Here is a 19,112-nt window from a genome sequence, read left to right as displayed (position 1 = left end):
TTTTTCTGCTTGTAGGAGCTGTACATCTGAACCAACTGGAAGGTTAGTGTCGAATTGTAAGTGTTTAGTTTTGAAGTATCTTCTCAGATAGTAGACTTTTACAACAGAAATGACCTTGTTGCAAAGCAGGCACATAGGCATCCCTCCTGCAATTTCTACGAACATGTACTTCTCAGTACACTCCCTTTTGATTTGCCGATTTTCATCTTCCACTTCTTGAGAGTTGAGAGCGACATTTTGCAAGTTGACATTCACTCTGTGCTAAACATTTGTAAAATTAGCTAGCTAGCTTGTAAAATAGCTTGGCTGAGGCGGCAGACTGGTACAGTGGCACCGCCAGATGTTTACAGCTGCGATTGGCTGATGTTAGCAGCGCTGAACTGTAACTGGGAAGTTGGGTGATATTGATTGACAGTACTTAATGGGTGGAAGTACAGGAAAACAGATTCTCCTATTGAGCTCATTTTGGCACCAAATATCAGATTTTTGCTGGGATTTATTGTCAAAGGACCCTTCTAAATTGATAAACAGGTCGGATCTGTCCCGCATGCCCTCCAGTTGAATAGCCCTGACGTAGATGCACAAAGTAAACAGCATAGTGGGTCAATTTCCACAACAACTAAGAGCGTTGAAGGGGAAATGGAAACTTGTGTGCAACAGGGAGGGACAATTGTTTGAAACATTTCTAGCTTGGGTAGCAGGGTTTACGTGTTATGCTTGACCCACTCAGTTTTCCCCAACAAAACACCAGAAAATTGCCAACAAGACTGGAACCAGCTCACCTGCTTTTACACTATGATTTAACTATTAGATGTTCAATGTTTCTTTTGAAAAAAGTTTCACCATATTAAACCGAGAGTTCAGTTCACATAACAGGGTTGACCTTAAAATGAGAGACAGGTTTTTTTTCTCCCTTAAAACGAATCACTAATAACATGAAATAAATAAGAATCTTTAGAAATGACTTTGTCAAAGCAACAAAATAACTAAGGCTTTACAATGATTGTGAAAACCTGGAGAAAAAATAAAAATATTTTAAGAAGTCATAGAGAGTACACAGAGGGACATGTTAAAATGCTGAATTTTGGTACTTTTGGAAGTTTATTCACATAAAAAAGTTGTATTTATCGAATTGTCCATGTGGTTACAATTTCTACTTAAAATATCAAAGGGATGCAAAAGGGACTCATTTCAGGGAAGACACTTTTACTGTTCGCGATCCACAAATTATTATTCACTGCGATTGAACCGAACCCCAAATAATGTAATGGCGAAGCTAATCATTTGATTCGTCAAAATCTGAAATATGACGTAGGTCATCCATTTAACAGTTTAAAAAAATTGTATGACATAAGATCAAAAATATGACACTATATTATAGTATATTGTATTGGAAAACTCACATCTCTGTAGTTGAACACGATTGTTCCATTGTTATGGAGAACAGCCTGGAAGGTGAAGGTTCCCTCTGCCTCGCGCCCCTGAAGCCGCACCTTGTCCCATTGCACCACAAACACCTCACCTAGCAGAGAGCAAGGATCAACATTAAAGGTCACTTAAGGGCTCCCAAAAGACACCCACACAAATACATCAGATGAAACCATGATGAAGACAATCTAGCTGTTTAAATAAATGTTTACACTGGAGCAACTAAAATGTACTGCTTTTCTTTTCTTAACCCCACACATACACTGCCGCTCCCACACCCACAAGCACACACAAGCACACACACACAAATATAGACATACGCACATACCAACACACTCACCATTGTCCATGTACCGCACTGTTGAGTTTTTTGAAAAACTGGGGTCAAAGTTGGCCATGAGGGGGGCGATGTACTGTGTGGCCGTCAGCATGCGATGAGTGATCTCCCCCGTGAAGATGAACCCTTCGAAAGGTCAAAAGTTCAAACATCAGAGGGACTGGGAGAAACAGGCCTGCAGAAAAGTCTATTAACTTTCTACATTGTTATGTCTGGCACCCCAACAAGATGATAAATAAAACAGGAAAACAGGACCCAAAAGTTCAAAGTTCAAATGTCAAGAGACTGGGAGAAGCACGCCTGCACCAAAGTCTTTCATCATTCTACATTGTTATGTCTGGCACCCCAACGAGATGATAAACAAAACAACAGGACCCTGGGAAGTGATATATGGCCATTTCCTTGTACCACAGAAACCCAGCCATTCTTCACTTTGAAGGGCAGGCAAGGAGTTGGAAACTGTATTGGGACTTGATTGTTCAGAGGAGAGTTTTGAAAGGACACTTTGGGGACTTTACAGGCTCAGTGCAGTCACAAATGTGATTTTCCTGTGTTTTATATACATTTCCTTCAGTAAGTATTCACATCCCTTGACTTTTCAAAATGTTGTTGTGTTACAGCCTGAATTTAAACTGTGTCACGTACGTTAAACTAATAAACACACGACACAGTAACCAAAATAACAAACTTAACCGTGACGGTCCAAAGGGCTAACACACAAGCCTAAACAGGAACACAACAAGATCCCACCACACAGGCAGGAAAACTGGCTGCCTAAGTATTGTCCCCAATCAGAGACAACGAGCGACAGCTGCCTCTGATTGGGAACCACACCCGGCCAAACATAGAAATACAAACATAGAATCTAAACTCACATGATATTCACACCCTGACCAAACTAACTAGAGTTCTATCGGTCAGGGCGTGACAAACTGATTAAATTGAGATGTTGTGTCACTGGCCTACACACAATACCCCATACTGTCAAAGTGGAATTATGTTTTTCGAAAATGTACACCTTAATTAAAAATGAAAAGCTGAAATGTCTTGAGTCAATAAGTATTCAACCCCTAAATAAGTTCAGGAGTAAAAAGTTGCCTAACAAGTCACATAATAAGTTGCATGGATTCACTCTGTGTGCAATAATAGTGTTTAAAAAGCTTTTTTAATGGCTATCTCATCTCTGTACCCCACATAAACAGTTATCTGTAAGGTCCCTCAGTCGAGCAGTGAATTTCAAACAGATTCAACCACAAAGACCAGGGAGGTTTTCCAATGCCTCACAAAGAAGGGCACCTATTGGTAGATGGGTAAAAAAAAGTAGACATTGAATATCCCTTTGAGCATGGTGAAGTTATTAATTACACTTTGAATGGTGTATCAATGAACCCAGTCACTACAAAGATACAGGTGTCCTTCCTAACTCAGTTGCCAGAGAGGAAGGAAACCGCTCAGGGATTTCACCAGGAGGCCAATGAGTATGATAGGAGAAAAGTGAGTATGAATCAACAACATTGTTACTCCACAATACTAACCTAAATGACAGAGTGAAAAGACAGAAGGTTGTACAGAATAAAAATATTCCAAAACATGCATCCTGTTTGCAATAAGGCACTAAAGTAAAACTGCAGAAAATGTGGTAAAAAAAGGAACTTCATGTCCTGGATGCAAAGCGTTATGTTTGGGGCAAATCCAACACCACACATCACTGAGTACCACTCTTTATATTTTGGTGGTGGCTGCATCATGTTGTGGGTATGCTTGTCATCAGCAAGGACTAGGGAGTTTTTTAGGTTAAAAAGAAACGGAATAGATCTAAGCACAGGTAAAATCCTAAAGGAAAGCCTGGTTCAGTCTGCTTTCCAACAGACACTGGGAGACAAATTCACCTTTCAGCAGGACAATAGCCTAAAACACAAGGCCAAATATACATTGGAGTTTCTTACTAAGACAACATTGAATGTTCCTGAGTGGCCTAATTACAGTTTTGACTTAAATCAGCTTGAAAATCTAAGGGAAGACTTGAAAATGGTTGTGTAGCAATGATCAACAACCAACTTGACTGAGCATAAATAATTTTTAAAAGAATAATGTTCAAATATTGTACAATCCAGGTGTGAAAAGCTCTTAGAGACTTACCTAGAAAGACTCATAGCTGTAATCGCTGCCAAAGGTGATTCTAACATATATTGACTCAGGGGGTTGAATACTTATGTAATCAAGATATATTAGAGTTTTATTTTTCTTATATTCTTTTGACAAATGTTAGAATTTTTCTTCCACTTTGACGTTACAGAGTATAGTGTGTAAATCGTTTAAAAACAACAACAATTAAATCCATTTTAATTCCACCTTGTAACACAACTGTCACGCCCTGGCTCTGGGGACTCTTATATGTTGAGCCAGGGTGTTAGTTTATATGTGTAGTGTCTATGTTTTGTTTTCTATGTGTTCTTTTCTAGATCGTGTGTTTCTGTGTTGGCCGGGGTGGTTCCCAATCGGAGGCAGCTGTGTCTTGTTGTCTCTGATTGGGAACCATACTTAGGCAGCCTGTTGTGCACTTGTCTTTTGTGGGATCTTGTTCCGTGTAGTTTTGTGTTTATGACCGAGGACTTCACGTTTCGTTTTGTTGGTTTGTTATTGTTATAGTACTCAATAAAAGATGTACGCATTTCACGCTGCGCCTTGGTCCACTCATTATAACGATTGTGACAGAAGATCCCACCATACAAGGACCAAGCAGCGTGTGCAGGAGCAAACGCCGGGTAAGGAGCTGGAGAGGTTGGCGATGGCCCAGGTGGGCCAATGGTGGTCCTGGGAGGACATGTTCGCGGGCAAAGGACCATGGGCTAAAGTTAAAGCCCTGGCGAGAGAGGAGGTACGGCGCCAACAGTGTCGTCGTCGGACAGGCGAGAGGCAACCCCAATACATTTTTTTGGGGGGGCACACGGCATGGACGACGGGGCTGCTGGAGGCAGCTACAGGGCGAGATTGTGGACTAGGAGAGAAGGCCACCAGGTTACGGGGGCCATTGGTCATTAGAGGGAAGGAGAGTGTAGAGGCACGGCGAGAGGTATTGGGGTGTGTTACCAGTCCGGTCCGGCCCGTTCCTGATCCCCGCACAAGGCCAGTGGTGTGTGTTCCCAGTCCGGCCTGTTCCTGTCCCTCGCACCAAGCCTGTGATGCGCGTCGCCAGCCCGGCCCGGCCTGTTCCTGCCCCTCGCACCAAGCCTGTGGTGCGTGTCGCCAGCCCGGCCCGGCCTGTTCCTGCCCCTCGCACCAAGCCTGGGGTGCGCGTCGCCAGCCCGGCCCGGCCTGTTCCTGCCCCTCGCACCATTATATTTTGTTTTTTTCTCCTGAACTTCTTCTAGTCTCAAACTCTCCGATCATTTTCATGATGTCCATCCGGTTTGCTTCTATATGCCATATCTTTCTAACTGTGCTCTTTCCCAAAAGCTCCCAACATACAACCTACAGTGGGGAGAACAAGAATTTGATACACTGCCGATTTTGCAGGTTTTCCTACTTACAAAGCATGTAGAGGTCTGTAAAAATCACATTGTATGATTTTTAAGTAATTCATTTGCATTTTATTGCATGACATAAGTATTTGATACATCAGAAAAGCAGAACTTAATATTTGGTAGAGAAACCTTTGTTTACAATTACAGAGATCATACGTTTCCTGTAGGTCTTGACCAGGTTTGCACACACTGCAGCAGGGATTTTGGCCCACTCCTCCATACAGACCTTCTCCAGATCCTTCAGGTTTCGGGGCTGTCGCTGGGTAATACGGACTTTCAGCTCCCTCCAAAGATTTTCTATTGGGTTCAGGTCTGGAGACTGGCTAGGCCACTCCAGGACCTTGAGATGCTTCTTACGGAGCCACTCCTTAGTTGCCCTTGCTGTGTGTTTCGTGTCGTTGTCATGATAGAAGACCCAGCCACGACCCATCTTCAATGCTCTTACTGAGGGAAGGAGGTTGTTGGCCAAGAACTCGCGATACATGGCCCCATCCATCCTCCCCTCAATACGGTGCAGTCGTCCTGTCCCCTTTGCAGAAAATCATCCCCAAAGAATGATGTTTCCACCTCCATGCTTCATGGTTGGGATGGTGTTCTTGGGGTTGTACTCATCCTTCTTCTTCCTCCAAACACGGCGAGAGGAGTTTAGACCAAAAAGCTCTATTTTTGTCTCATCAGACCACATGACCTTCTCCCATTCCTCCTCTGGATCATCCAGATGGTCATTGGCAAACTTCAGACGGGCCTGGACATGCGCTGGCTTGAGCAGGGGGACCTTGCGTGCGCTGCAGGATTTTAATCCATGACGGCGTAGTGTGTTACTAATGGTTTTCTTTGAGACTGTGGTCCCAGCTCTCTTCAGGTCATTGACCAGGTCCTGCCGTGTAGTTCTGGGCTGATCCCTCACCTTCCTCATGATCATTGATGCCCCACGAGGTGAGATCTTGCATGGAGCCCCAGACCGAGGATGATTGACCATCATCTTGAACTTCTTCCATTTTCTAATAATTGCGCCAACAGTTGTTGCCTTCTCACCAAGCTGCTTGCCTATTGGCCTGTAGCCCATCCCAGCCTTGTGCAGGTCTACAATTTTATCCCTGATGTCCTTACACAGCTCTCTGGTCTTGGCCATTGTGGAGAGGTTAGAGTCTGTTTGATTGAGTGTGTGGACAGGTGTCTTTTATACAGGTAACGAGTTCAAACAGGTGCAGTTAATACAGGTAATGAGTGGAGAACAAGAGGGCTTCTTAAAGAAAAACTAACAGGTCTGTGAGAGCCGGAATTCTTACTGGTTGGTAGGTGATCAAATACTTATGTCATGCAATAAGATGCAAATTAATTACTTAAAAATCATACAATGTGATTTTCTGGATTTTTGTTTTAGATTTCGTCTCTCACAGTTGAAGTGTACCTATGATAAAAATTACAGACCTCTACATGCTTTGTAAGTAGGAAAACCTGCAAAATCGGCAGTGTATCAAATACTTGTTCTCCCCACTGTATATACTTATTATGGACACAGTATGCTTACATTATTAGTTATCTTGTTATTATTTGTTGTTAGTTGTTATTAGTCCCATCCTTCAACTCCATTCAACACCTCCCATCTATCGCTTAACACCATCCACATAGGATTTCTATTTGCCATATATATTTCAACTGTACTGTGATGTTTTACAAAAGTTCTGAACCTTTCTATTCTCGTTGCTTCTACAGATTGTGAATTAAAAATAAATATTTTTGCTGAAAGTATTATTATATTATTGATCGATTGACTATGACTTTTCAGATCACCCAGTAATGCTATCTGCAAGGTTAGCTCCGGGTAAATATTGCAATCCTTTAGCCATTCCTGGACCTGTGTCCAAAAACATGCTACAAATGGACAGAACCAAAACAAATGATCTAATGATTCTGTCTCTTCACAGCAAAATCTGCAGAGCTGGAAAGATTGTATACCCCATATAAATGACATTCTATTGGTAGCAAGAATTGTATATAATAATTTAAATTGAAAGATTCAAATTTTTGAATCCGGTGTCGTTTTGCGTGTCAGTTCATAAACACTATGCCATGGGATCGGTACGTCAAAAATCTCTTCCCAACTATTTTGCAATCTATATATAAAGGTTTTTTGTCAATTAGTATATATGAATTTAACCACAATATTTGTTGCATTATTTGTTCTGTCGTTTCTGGAGGATTAAATTGAAATTGCAACCAACTTTCTATGGCTTGCTTTAGAAATAGTGATATTTGGGAGATTATTTCCTTTTCAAATAACTGAAAATGAGTGGTTGTAATCTGAATAAAGGGAAAAAGGCCATTCTTGAACATTGGGTGAGACAATCTTACTAATTTGCTTGAGAACCAGTTCGGATTTAAGTATAACTGTCACGATCGTCATGGAGAGACCAAGGCGCAGCGTTGCGGGTGAACATATTATATTTATTAAATGATCACACGATCAAAACAACAAACGAAAAAACGTGACGTCTATGGTTAAACACACACCAACACGAACAAGAAACCACAAACACAACGTGAAAGACAGACAGTTAAATATGGCTCCCAATCAGAGACACCCAGCTGACACTCATTGCCTCTGATTGGGAGTCACTCAGACCAACATAGAAAATCAAACATAGAATTACACACCCTGGCTCAACATAACATTGTTCCCAGAGCCAGGGCGTGACAGTACCCCCCCCTAAAGGCGCGGACTCCGACCGCGCCAACTAAATCCCACAGGGGAGGGACCGGGTGGGCACTCCGCCTAGGCGGCGGATCCGGCTCCGGACATGACCCAGGCACGGGTTGTGCTGGACTGACGACGCGCACCCCTGGCTTGGTGCGTGGAGGATGAACGGGCCTTACCAGGCTGACGACGCACACCGTAGGCTTGGTGCGTGGAGCAGGGACAGGCCGGACTGGGCTGACGAAGCACACCACTGACTTGGTGCGGGGAGCAGGAACGGGCCGAGCCGGGCTGACGAAGCGCACCACTGCCTTGGTGTGGGGAGCAGGAATGGACCGGACCGGGCTGACGAAGCGCACCACTGACTTGGTGCGGGGAGCAGGAATGGGCCGGACCGGGCTGACGACGCGCACCACTGACTTGGTGCGGGGAGCAGGAATGGGCCGGACCGGGCTGACGACGCGCACCACTGACTTGGTGCGGGGAGCAGGAATGGGCCGGACCGGGCTGACGACGCGCACCACTGACTTGGTGCGGGGAGCAGGAATGGGCCGGACCGGGCTGACGACGCGCACCACTGACTTGGTGCGGGGAGCAGGAATGGGCCGGACCGGGCTGACGACGCGCACCACTGACTTGGTGCGGGGAGCAGGAATGGGCCGGACCGGGCTGACGACGCGCACCACTGACTTGGTGCGGGGAGCAGGAATGGGCCGGACCGGGCTGACGACGCGCACCACTGACTTGGGGCGGGGAGCAGGAACGGGCCGCGCCGGGCTGACGAAACGCACCACTGACTTGGTGGGAGTGGCAGGAACAGGCCGGACCGTACTGGGAACACACACCACTGGCCCTACTTGAGGATCAGGAACAGGCCGGACCGGACTGGCAACACACGCCAGTACCTCTCGCCGTGCCTCTACAACCTCCTTCCCCCTGGTGACCAGTGACTCCCGTAACCTGGCGGCCTCCTCTGCCAACCCGCTGGACCGCTCTATCGCGGCCTCCTGCTGCCCCGACGTCGTGAGCCCCCCCCTAAAAATTTTCTGGGGTCTCTCCTCCCCGTGGGCCAGGCCTCCATCGTTCTCGCCCAACTCTCGCTCCTCTGTCTCCAACTCTCGCCATTCAGCTCCTCAATGGGCTTGACCCAGTCGAAGCTCCTCCTCAACTGGTCCCAAGTCCACCCTCTCTGCTCCTCACTAGGCTTGACCCAGTCGAGGCTGCCACGGAGATCTGCCAGCGATGGCTCCTGGACACGCTGCTTGGTCTGGTTTAGGTGGTTTCTTCTGTCACGATCGTCATGGAGAGACCAAGGCGCAGCGTTGCGGGTGAACATATTATATTTATTAAATGATCACACGATCAAAACAACAAACGAAAAAACGTGACGTCTATGGTTAAACACACACCAACACGAACAAGAAACCACAAACACAACGTGAAAGACAGACAGTTAAATATGGCTCCCAATCAGAGACACCCAGCTGACACTCGTTGCCTCTGATTGGGAGTCACTCAGACCAACATAGAAAATCAAACATAGAATTACACACCCTGGCTCAACATAACATTGTCCCCAGAGCCAGGGCGTGACAATAACTTAAGTATAACTTCCAAACCTCTCTTTTGTATGACTGAAGCTTTTAGTGATAGGTCTAATTTAATAATTTCTGTCCTCCGAATTCATATTCATTATATAAATAGGCCCGTTTAATTTTGTCTGGCTTGCCGTTCCAAATAAAATGGAATATTTTTTTTTCTCATATAATTTAAAAAACTGTTCGCTAGGCGTAGGCAAGACCATAAGCAAATAGGTAAACTGGGATAATACTAAAGAGTTAATCAGGGTGATTTTTCCACAAATTGACAGGTATTTACCTTTCCATGGTAGCAAGATCTTATCTATTTTTGCTAACTTTCTATTAAAATTTATTGAAGTGAGATCATTCATTTCCTTTGGGATATGTATTCCGAGTATATCCACATCACCATCAGACCATTTTATTGGTAAACTACATGGTAATGTAAAAATTGTATTTTTGTCATAATTTGGTTGTAATCCAGAGAGGTTAGAAAATGTATCTAGATCCTCTTTTTGGCTGTGGAGGGATTCTAGTTGTGGATTTAAAAGAAAACATGAATCATCAGCGTACAATGACACCTTTGTTTTTAAGTCCTGGATTTCTAATCCTCTGATATTATTATTGGATCTGATTTTAATAGCTAACATCTCGATGGCCACAATAAATAGATATGCCGATAGTGGACAACCTTGTTTCACTCCTCTTGACAGTTTAAAACTTTCAGAGAAATAGCCATTATTTACTATTTTACACCTAGGGTTACTATACATGATTTTACCCATTTTATAAGAGATTTTCCTAAATTGAAATGCTCCAGGCATTTATATATAAACCCCAGTCGTACTTTATCAAATGTCTTTTCGAAGTCTGCTATGAATAGCAGGCCTGGTTTCCCAGATTTTCCATAGCGTTCTATTGTTTCCAATACTTGCCTTATATTATCTCCAATGTATCTTCCATGTAAAAAACCTGTCTGATTAGAATGAATAATATCCGACAATACCTTTTTAATTCTATGCGCTATACATTTTGCTAGAATTTTTGCATCACAACACTGAAGTGTAAGGGGCCTCCAATTTTTTAAATGGACTGGATCTTTATATTTTCCACTTGTATCCTGTTTCAGTAGTAATGAGATCAGACCTTCTTCTTGAGTGTCAGATAATCTACCATTTACATAGGAGTGGTTAAAACATGCTAATAACGGTCCTCTTAGTATATCAAAAAAGGTTTGGTATACCTCGACTGGTATGCCATCCAACCCTGGAGTTTTCCCGGACTTAAAGTCTTTAATTGCATCCAGAAGTTCCTCCTCTGTAATTTCACCTTCACATGAGTCTTTCTGTATGGCTGTTAATTTTACATTATCAATAGAAAAAAATCTCTACAATTAGCTTCAGTTAGTTCAGTTATCCCTGTTTTGCTGGGATGGAGTTTTAGCCTGCCTGGCAGTAAATTAGTTGATCGACCAACAAGAAAGAGAGTTCCAAACCTCTCTGCCAATAACATATCGTTTTCAGTTTTCCCCTCCCCACTTAGACCACTCCCACTCAGACCACTCCCAGACAATCCATCAAAATTCTTGCTTCAGAAATTGCTCTTTGCTAAGAAGCAATTTTTGTTACTTTTTCACCATTTTAATTGAAAATAATTACAGTAAGATACTTAATTGTTACCCAGAAATGATTTGATATTGAGAAGAAAAAAAACGGCTGCATTGGACCTTTAAGGCCAATGTCAAGGGCATGGATACAGGAATATTGGGTATGATTTACAGTGCATTTGGAAAGTATTCAGACTCCTTGACTTTTTGACCAATAGTGGGAGAAGGGCCATCAGAAGGACAACCATCTCTGCAGCACTCCACTAATCAGGCCTTTATGTTAGAGTGGCCAGACGGAAGCCACTCCTCAGTAAAAGGCACATGACAGCCCGCTTGGAGTTTGCCAAAAGACTCAAGATTCTCTGGTCTGATGAAACCAAGACTGAACTCTTTGGCCTGAATGCCAACCATCACGTCTGGAGGAAACCTGGCACCATCCCTACGGTGAAGCATGGTGGTGACAGCATCATGCTGTGGGGATGTTTTTCAGCAGCAGGGACTGAGAGACTAGTCAGGATCGAGGGAAAGATGAACGGAGCAAAATACAGAGAGATCCTTGATGAAAACCTGCTCCAGAGCATTTACATTTATGTCATTTAGCAGACGCTCTTATCCAGAGCGACTTACAAATTAGTGCATTCAACTTATTATAGCCAGTGGGACAACCACATTAATTTTTTATGGGGGGTGGGGGAGGGGGGGGGGGGTAGAAGGATTACTTGTATACTATTCCAGGTATTCCTTAAAGAGGTAGGGTTTCAAGTGTCTCCGGAAGGTGGTCAGTGACTCCGCTGTCCTGGCGTCGTGGGGGAGCTTGTTCCCCATTGGGGTGCCAGAGCAGCGAATAGCTTTGACTGGGCTGAGCGGGAACTGTGCTTCCGTAGAGGTAGATGGGCTAGCAGACCAGAGGTGGATGAACGTAGTGCCCTCGTTTGGGTGTAGGGTCTGATCAGAGCCTGAAGGTAAGGAGGTGCCATTCCCCTCACAGCTCCGTAGGCAAGCACCATGGTCTTGTAGTAGATGCGAGCGTCAACTGGAAGCCAGTGGAGTGTGCGGAGGAGAGGGGTGACATGAAAGAACTTGGGAAGGTTGAACACCAGACGGGCTGCAGCGTTCTGGATAAGTTGTAGGGGTTTAATGGCACAGGCAGGGAGCCCAGCCAACAGCGAGTTGCAGTAATCCAGACGGGAGATGACAAGTGCCTGTATTAGGACCTGTGCCGCAGAGCACTCAGGTACTTAGACTGGGGCGAAGGTTCATCTTCCAACAAGACAATGACCCTAAGCACACAGCCAAGACAACTCAGGAGTGGCTGAAAGTCTCTGAATGTCCTTGAGTGGCTCAGCCAGAGCCCGGACTGATTTGATCTGATTTCATTTGAACCCGATCGAACATCTCTGGAGAGACCTGAAAATAGCTGTGCAGGACGCTCCCCATCCAACCTGACAGAGCTTGAGAGGATTTGCAGAGAAGAATGTACCCAAATACAGATGTGCCAAACTTGTAGCGTCATACCCAAGAAGACTTGAGGCTGTAATCACTGCCAAATGTGCTTCAACAAAGTACTGAGTAAATATTATATTAAGTTTAGTTTTTTAAATAAATTTGCAAAATTTTCTAAAAACCTGTTTTTGCTTTGTCATTATGGGGTATTGTGTGTAGATTAATGAGGGGGAAAAACTATTTTATCAATTTTAGAATAAGGCTGTAACATAAAGTGTGGAAAAAGTCAAGGGGTCTGAATACTTTCCAAATGCACTGTATCTACCAATTGTCAGTGTTTTCTTTTTTTTCCCAAAAGGATGAGAGGCTGGTCTTCAAATTCATGACCTTTTAGTTGTATATTCATTATTTTCACTGTATGTGAATTGTGAAGTTTTTAGCATGTTTGAGGCAAAGCTAAATATAAGAAAAGCTGGAAGTGTTATTTATCTGAAATCAATCAGATATAGATTTTCATTGTCTTAGTAGTATTTACTAAACTAAGGCAAATATGGCTGATATTTTGATGTAAGTGTAGTCCTACATATGTTTCTAATGTTGGAATACGGACAACTTTTGCAGCTGTAACATCTTTTGGACAGTAGATGTACAGTACGATGTCATACGTAGCATGCTGTTCTGTACAGTGGCTTATATAGTGACAAATAAAACATCAAGACAGTTTTACCTCAAAAGTCTTTCATTCCAAGAATATAGAAACCCTATCATAGATTCAGAGGAGGAATTTCAAAATGTGAATGAATTAGTAATGGTGCTATAAATCACACATCCCCTGTAATTCGGATGTGATGGGTGATTTGAAGGAGAGAGGCGCAGGAGGGTAAATCACAAAATACAGAGTTTATTCCGGAATACAGAGTTACACAGGATAGCGTCAAACAGTCCAGTGCGCAAAACAGGCGCACTGGAACAAAACAGGCACACAGGGAAAATATACCCCGGCAATACAAAATACATGTAGCTCAACCGAGCTACTCTCTCCTCACAATAAACAATCGCCCACAAGGACAAGGCGGCAGAGGGAACACTTATACACATACTAATGAGGGGATATGAAACAGGTGTGTGTAATAGACAAGACAAAACAAATGGAGTGATGAGATGTGATGCGGCAGTGGCTAGAAGGCCGGTGACGACGAACGCCAAAGCCTGCCCGAACAAGGAGAGGAGGCAGCTTCGGAGGAAGTCGTGACATCGGAGGCTTTGGGTTTGGGTCTGTAGAGGCTAGCTCAATGGTTAGCATTTTCAATCGTCGTAGCTCTACAGAATATGAACATTTCATTATGAAAAGCGATTAGAATTCAATTTATCTGGAACCTACTCTGGAAATGGGATAGGCAGACCGCTAATAGCTTCCCTTGCTTAAAGTGTACCTCAGATGGAAACAAAAAAATGTTTGCCCTATTTTAAGGGCTTAAAAATGTCTCTGTGTGGCAACAGTCCAGTATTTCAATACATAATAGATGTGTTTACGTAGAAGCATTGACCGCACAGTGACGAGATGGCTACTTTGGACAGTTTTAGTAATATAAATTCAGTTTACCTCCTGTTGCTATGGTGATTTGTCTCAGGTAGTGTCCATAGAAGGGGAAGTCAAAGGAGAGAGCCACACGCTAGGAGGAGCATATATCATATCAGACAGCATGTCAGTCATGATGGCAATGTCATGGTGTAAAAAGACGGCATGCAGGCCTATGTACAGTATTGTGTCTGTGCTTTTGTGTACGTCTCATTATCCCACCAGCTCTAACCACTTAACATCTGTGTGTGTGTGTGTGTGTGTGTGTGTGCGTTTCTTTGTTTCTTTGTTTCTTTGTGCGTGCGCATGTGTGCATGTCTCACCGCTGCCTGCCGGTGTGTGTTGGACAGGATGCCGTGCACTCTGACTTTGCTCTGTTGCACAGCGCTTAGGTCTACCCAGAGTTCCTCCATCCGTCTGTCCCCCGGGCCGTAACTCCTCCACCTGTAGTACCTCTGAGAGTCCTCCTGAGGGAGACAGCGCTGATTAGCACAGAAAACTTTTCCAAAGATTCAATGAATTCACTGGTCAGTGGCCCAAGGCCTTGATTTGGTAAAAATTGACTTTGACTACATCCCCATAATGCATTTATTACACATCTACAAGCATTTCATGAACGTGATATAACAGGTCCCAACTGCATTATTAAAGGTTAATGAAATATATCCATAGCATACGTGTAGCGCATTCATGTCATGCTATGCAAAAGCTCATATTTAGGTACAGTGAGGGAAAAAAGTATTTGATCCCCTGCTGATTTTGTACGTTTGCCCACTGACAAAGAAATGATCAGTCTATAATTTTAATGGTAGGTTTATTTGAACAGTAAGAGACAGAATAACAACAAAAAAATCCAGAAAAACGCATGTCAAAAATGTTATAAATTGATTTGCATTTTAATGAGGGAAATAAGTATTTTACCCCCTCTCAATCAGAAAGATTTCTGGCTCCCAGGTGCCTTTTATACAGGTAACGAGCTGAGATTAGGAGCACACTCTTAAAAGGGGTGCTCCTAATCTCAGCTTGTTACCTGTATAAAAGACACCTGTCCACAGAAGCAATCAATCAGTCAGATTCCAAACTCTCCACCATGGCCAAATCCAAAGAGCTCTCCAAGGATGTCAGGGACAAGATTGTAGACCTACACAAGGCTGGAATGGGCTACAAGACCATCGCCAAGCAGCTTGGTGAGAAGGTGACAACAGTTGGTGCGATTATTCGCAAATGGAAGAAATACAAAAGCACTGTCAATCTCTCTCGGCCTGGGGTTCCATGCAAGATCTCACCTCGTGGAGTTGCAATGATCATGAGAACGGTGAGGAATCAGCCCAGAACTACACGGGAGGATCTTGTCATTGATTTCAAGGCAGCTGGGACCATAGTCACCAAGAAAACAATTGGTAACACACTACGCCGTGAACGACTGAAATCCTGCAGCGCCCGCAAGGTCCCCCTGCTCAAGAAAGCACATATACATGCCCGTCTGAAGTTTGCCAATGAACATCTGAATGATTCAGAGGAGAAGTGGGTGAAAGTGTTGTGGTCAGATGAGACCAAAATGGAGCTCTTTGGCGTCAACTCAACTCGCCGTGTTTGGAGGAGGAGGAATGCTGCCTATGACCCCAAGAACACCATCCCCACCGTCAAACATGAAGGTGGAAACATTATGCTTTGGGGGTGTTTTTCTGCTAAGGGGACAGGACAACTTCACCACATCAAAGGGACGATGGACAGGGCCATGTACCGTCAAATCTTGGGTGAGAACCTCCTTCCCTCAGCCAGGGCATTGAAAATGGGTTGTGGATGGGTATTCCAGCATGACAATGACCCAAAACACACGGCCAAGGCAACAAAGGAGTGGCTCAAGAAGAAGCACATTAAGGTCCTGGAGTGGCCTAGCCAGTCTCCAGACCTTAATCCCATAGAAAATCTGTGGAGGGAGCTGAAGGTTTGAGTTGCCAAACGTCAGCCTCGAAACCTTAATGACTTGGAGAAGATCTGCAAAGAGGAGTGGGACAAAATCCCTCCTGAGATGTGTGCAAACCTGGTGGCCAACTACAAGAAACGTCTGACCTCTGTGATTGCCAACAAGGGTTTTGCCACCAAGTACTGAGTCATGTTTTGCAGAGGGGTCAAATACTTATTTCCCTCATTAAAATGCAAATCAATTTATAACATTTCTGACATGCGTTTTTCTGGATTTTTTTGTTGTTATTCTGTCTCTCACTGTTCAAATAAACCTACCATTAAAATGATAGACTGATAATTTCTTTGTCAGTGGGCAAACGTACAAAATCAGCAAGGGATCAAATACTTTTTTCCCTCACTGTATCTTAATAGATGCATCATTATAATGACAGCATAGTGTCATCATTATGGCTGTTCTCAAAAGTGTGCTTCTGCTATACCAGTGTTAGTGAATATGCCAAAAGGCCAAACAAAGTTTTGAAATTATGCTGATATACAATGCATTCGGAAAGTATTCAGACCCTTTGACTTTTTCCACATTTTGTGACGTTACAGACTTTTTCAAAAATAATAATGATTTTTAAAAATCCTCATCAATCTAAACACAATACCCCTTAATGACAAAGCAAAAACAGGTCTTTAGAATTTTTTGCAATGTATTAAAAATTCAAAACTGAAATATCACATTTACATAAGTATTCAGACACTTTACTCAGTACTTTGTTGAAGCACCTTTGGCAGCGATTACAGCCTCGAGTGTTCTTGGGTTTGACACTACAAGCTTGGCACACCTGTATTTGGGGAGTTTCTCCCATTCTTCTCTGCCGATCCTCTCAAGCTCTGTCAGGTTGGATGGGGAGCGTCGCTGCACAGCTATTTTCAGGTCTCTCCAGAGATGTTTGATTGGGTTTAAGTCCAGGCTCTGTATTGGCCACTCAAGGACATTCATAGACTTGTCCCAAAGCCACTCCTGCATTGTCTTGGCTGTGTACTTAGGGTCATTGTCCTGTTGGAAGGTGAACCTTAGCCCCAGTCTGAGGTCCTGAGAGCTCTGGAGCAGGTTTTCAGTAAGGGTCTCTCTGTACTTTGCTCTGTTCATCTTTGCCTCTATGTTGACTAGTCGCCCAGTCCCTGCCGCTGAAAAACATCCCCACAGAATGATGCTGTCACCACCATGCTTCACCGTAGGGATGGTGCCAGGTTACCTCCAGAGGTGACGCTTGGCATTCAGGCCAAAGAGTTCAATCTTGGTTTCATCAGACCAGAGAATCTTGTTTCTCATGGTCTGAGAGACCTTTAGGTGCCTTTTGGCAAACCATAAGCGGGCTGTCATGTGCCTTTTACTGAGGAGTGGCTTCCGTCTGGCCACTACCATAAAGGCCTGATTGGTGGAGTGCTGCAGAGATGGTTGTCCTGCTGGAAGGTTCTCCCATCTCCATAGAGTAACTCGGGAGCTCTGTCAGAGTGACCATCAGGTTCTTGGTCACCTCCCTGACCAAGGCCCTTCTCCCCCGATTGCTCAATTAAGTCGGGTGGCCAACAGTAGGAAGAGTCTTGGTGGTTCCAAACTTTTTCCATTTAAGAATGATGGAGGCCACTGTGTTCTTGTGGTCTTCAATGCTGCAGACATTTGTTATTACCCTTCCCCAGATCTGTACCTCGACACAATCCTGTCTAGGAGCTCTACGGACAATTCCTTCGACCTCATGGCTTGGTTTTTGCACATGCACTATCAACTGTGGGACCTTGTATAGACAGATGTGTGCCTTTCCAAATCATGTCCAATTAATTGAATTTACCACAAGTGGACTTCAATCAAGTTGTAGAAACATCTCAAGGATGATCAATGGAAACAGGATGCACCTGAGCTCAATTTTGAGTCTCATAGCAAAGGATCTGAATACTTATGTAAATAAGGTATTTCTGTTTTATATTTTTATTAAAATTGCAATAAAATCTACAAACCTGTTTTCGCTTCATCATTATGGGGTATTTTGTGTAGATTGATAAGGATTAAAAAAAAAATCCATTTTAGAATAAGCCTGTAACGTAATGAAACGTGGAAAAAGGGAAGGGGTCTGAATACTTTCCGAATGCACTGTATAGCCTGTACTAGCCCCACTTCTTCTTCTTCTTCTTCTTCTTCTTCTTCTTCTTCTTCTTCTTCTTCTTCTTCTTCTTCTTCTTCTTCTCCTCACTGAGGTCAATAATGCATGAAGATCCTCACAGTGTTGAATCCTCAAGGTCAATTTTACAGATCAAATCGTGTAGTTGAGGGTCTTATCATAACTCTTTCGTAACTCATTAAGAGCATTCCTCCACATCACAATTACGCCTAAGTTGGTCGTTCTGGTCTATAACATTTACATTACATTTACATTACATTTACATTCACGTCATTTAGCAGACGCTCTTATCCAGAGCGACCTACAAATTGGTGCATTCACCTTATAGCCAGTGGGATAACCACTTTACAATATGTTTTTGTTTTCTTTCTTTGGGGTGGGGTAAGAGGGGGTAGAAGGATTACTTTTTCCTATCCCAGGTATTCCTTAAAGAGGTGGGGTTTCAAGTGTCTCCGGGTTTCAAGTGTCTCCGCTGTCCTGGCGTCGTGAGGGAGCTTGTTCCACCATTGGGGTGCCAGAGCAGCGAACAGTTTTGACTGGGCTGAGCGGGAACTGTGCTTCCGCAGAGGTAGGGGGGCCAGCAGGCCAGAGGTGGATGAACGCAATGCCCTCGTTTGGGTGTAGGGACTGATCAGAGCCTGAAGGTACGGAGGTGCCGTTCCCCTCACAGCTCCGTAGGCAAGCACCATGGTCTTTTAGCAGATGCGAGCTTCAACTGGAAGCCAGTGGAGTGTGCGGAGGAGTGGGTTGACGTGAGAGAACATGGGAAGGTTGAACACCAGACGGGCTGCGGCATTCTGGATGAGTTGTAGGGGTTTAATGG

General features: G+C 43.9%; 1 protein-coding gene across 1 annotated transcript in view; it reads right to left on the bottom strand.

The window, feature by feature from the left end:
* The window catches only part of plxdc1 (plexin domain containing 1), a gene marked incomplete at its 3' end in the record, with an annotated part of 112,107 nt that overhangs the window by 24,856 nt on the left and 68,139 nt on the right, over nucleotides 1-19,112 (bottom strand). Inside the window, exons 3-6 of the mRNA XM_084159306.1 lie at nucleotides 14,519-14,662; nucleotides 14,220-14,289; nucleotides 1,769-1,891; nucleotides 1,404-1,522 (exon numbers count right to left, since the gene is read on the bottom strand). Of these exons, the coding sequence (XP_084015432.1) occupies nucleotides 1,404-1,522; nucleotides 1,769-1,891; nucleotides 14,220-14,289; nucleotides 14,519-14,662 (456 nt within the window). The remainder of the gene's footprint in view (nucleotides 1-1,403; nucleotides 1,523-1,768; nucleotides 1,892-14,219; nucleotides 14,290-14,518; nucleotides 14,663-19,112) is intronic.

Source organism: Coregonus lavaretus, assembly GCF_964263955.1.
Source record: "Coregonus lavaretus genome assembly, chromosome: 1".
NCBI classification, from domain to species: domain Eukaryota; kingdom Metazoa; phylum Chordata; class Actinopteri; order Salmoniformes; family Salmonidae; genus Coregonus; species Coregonus lavaretus.
This window is presented reverse-complemented; position numbering and strand designations above follow the sequence as displayed.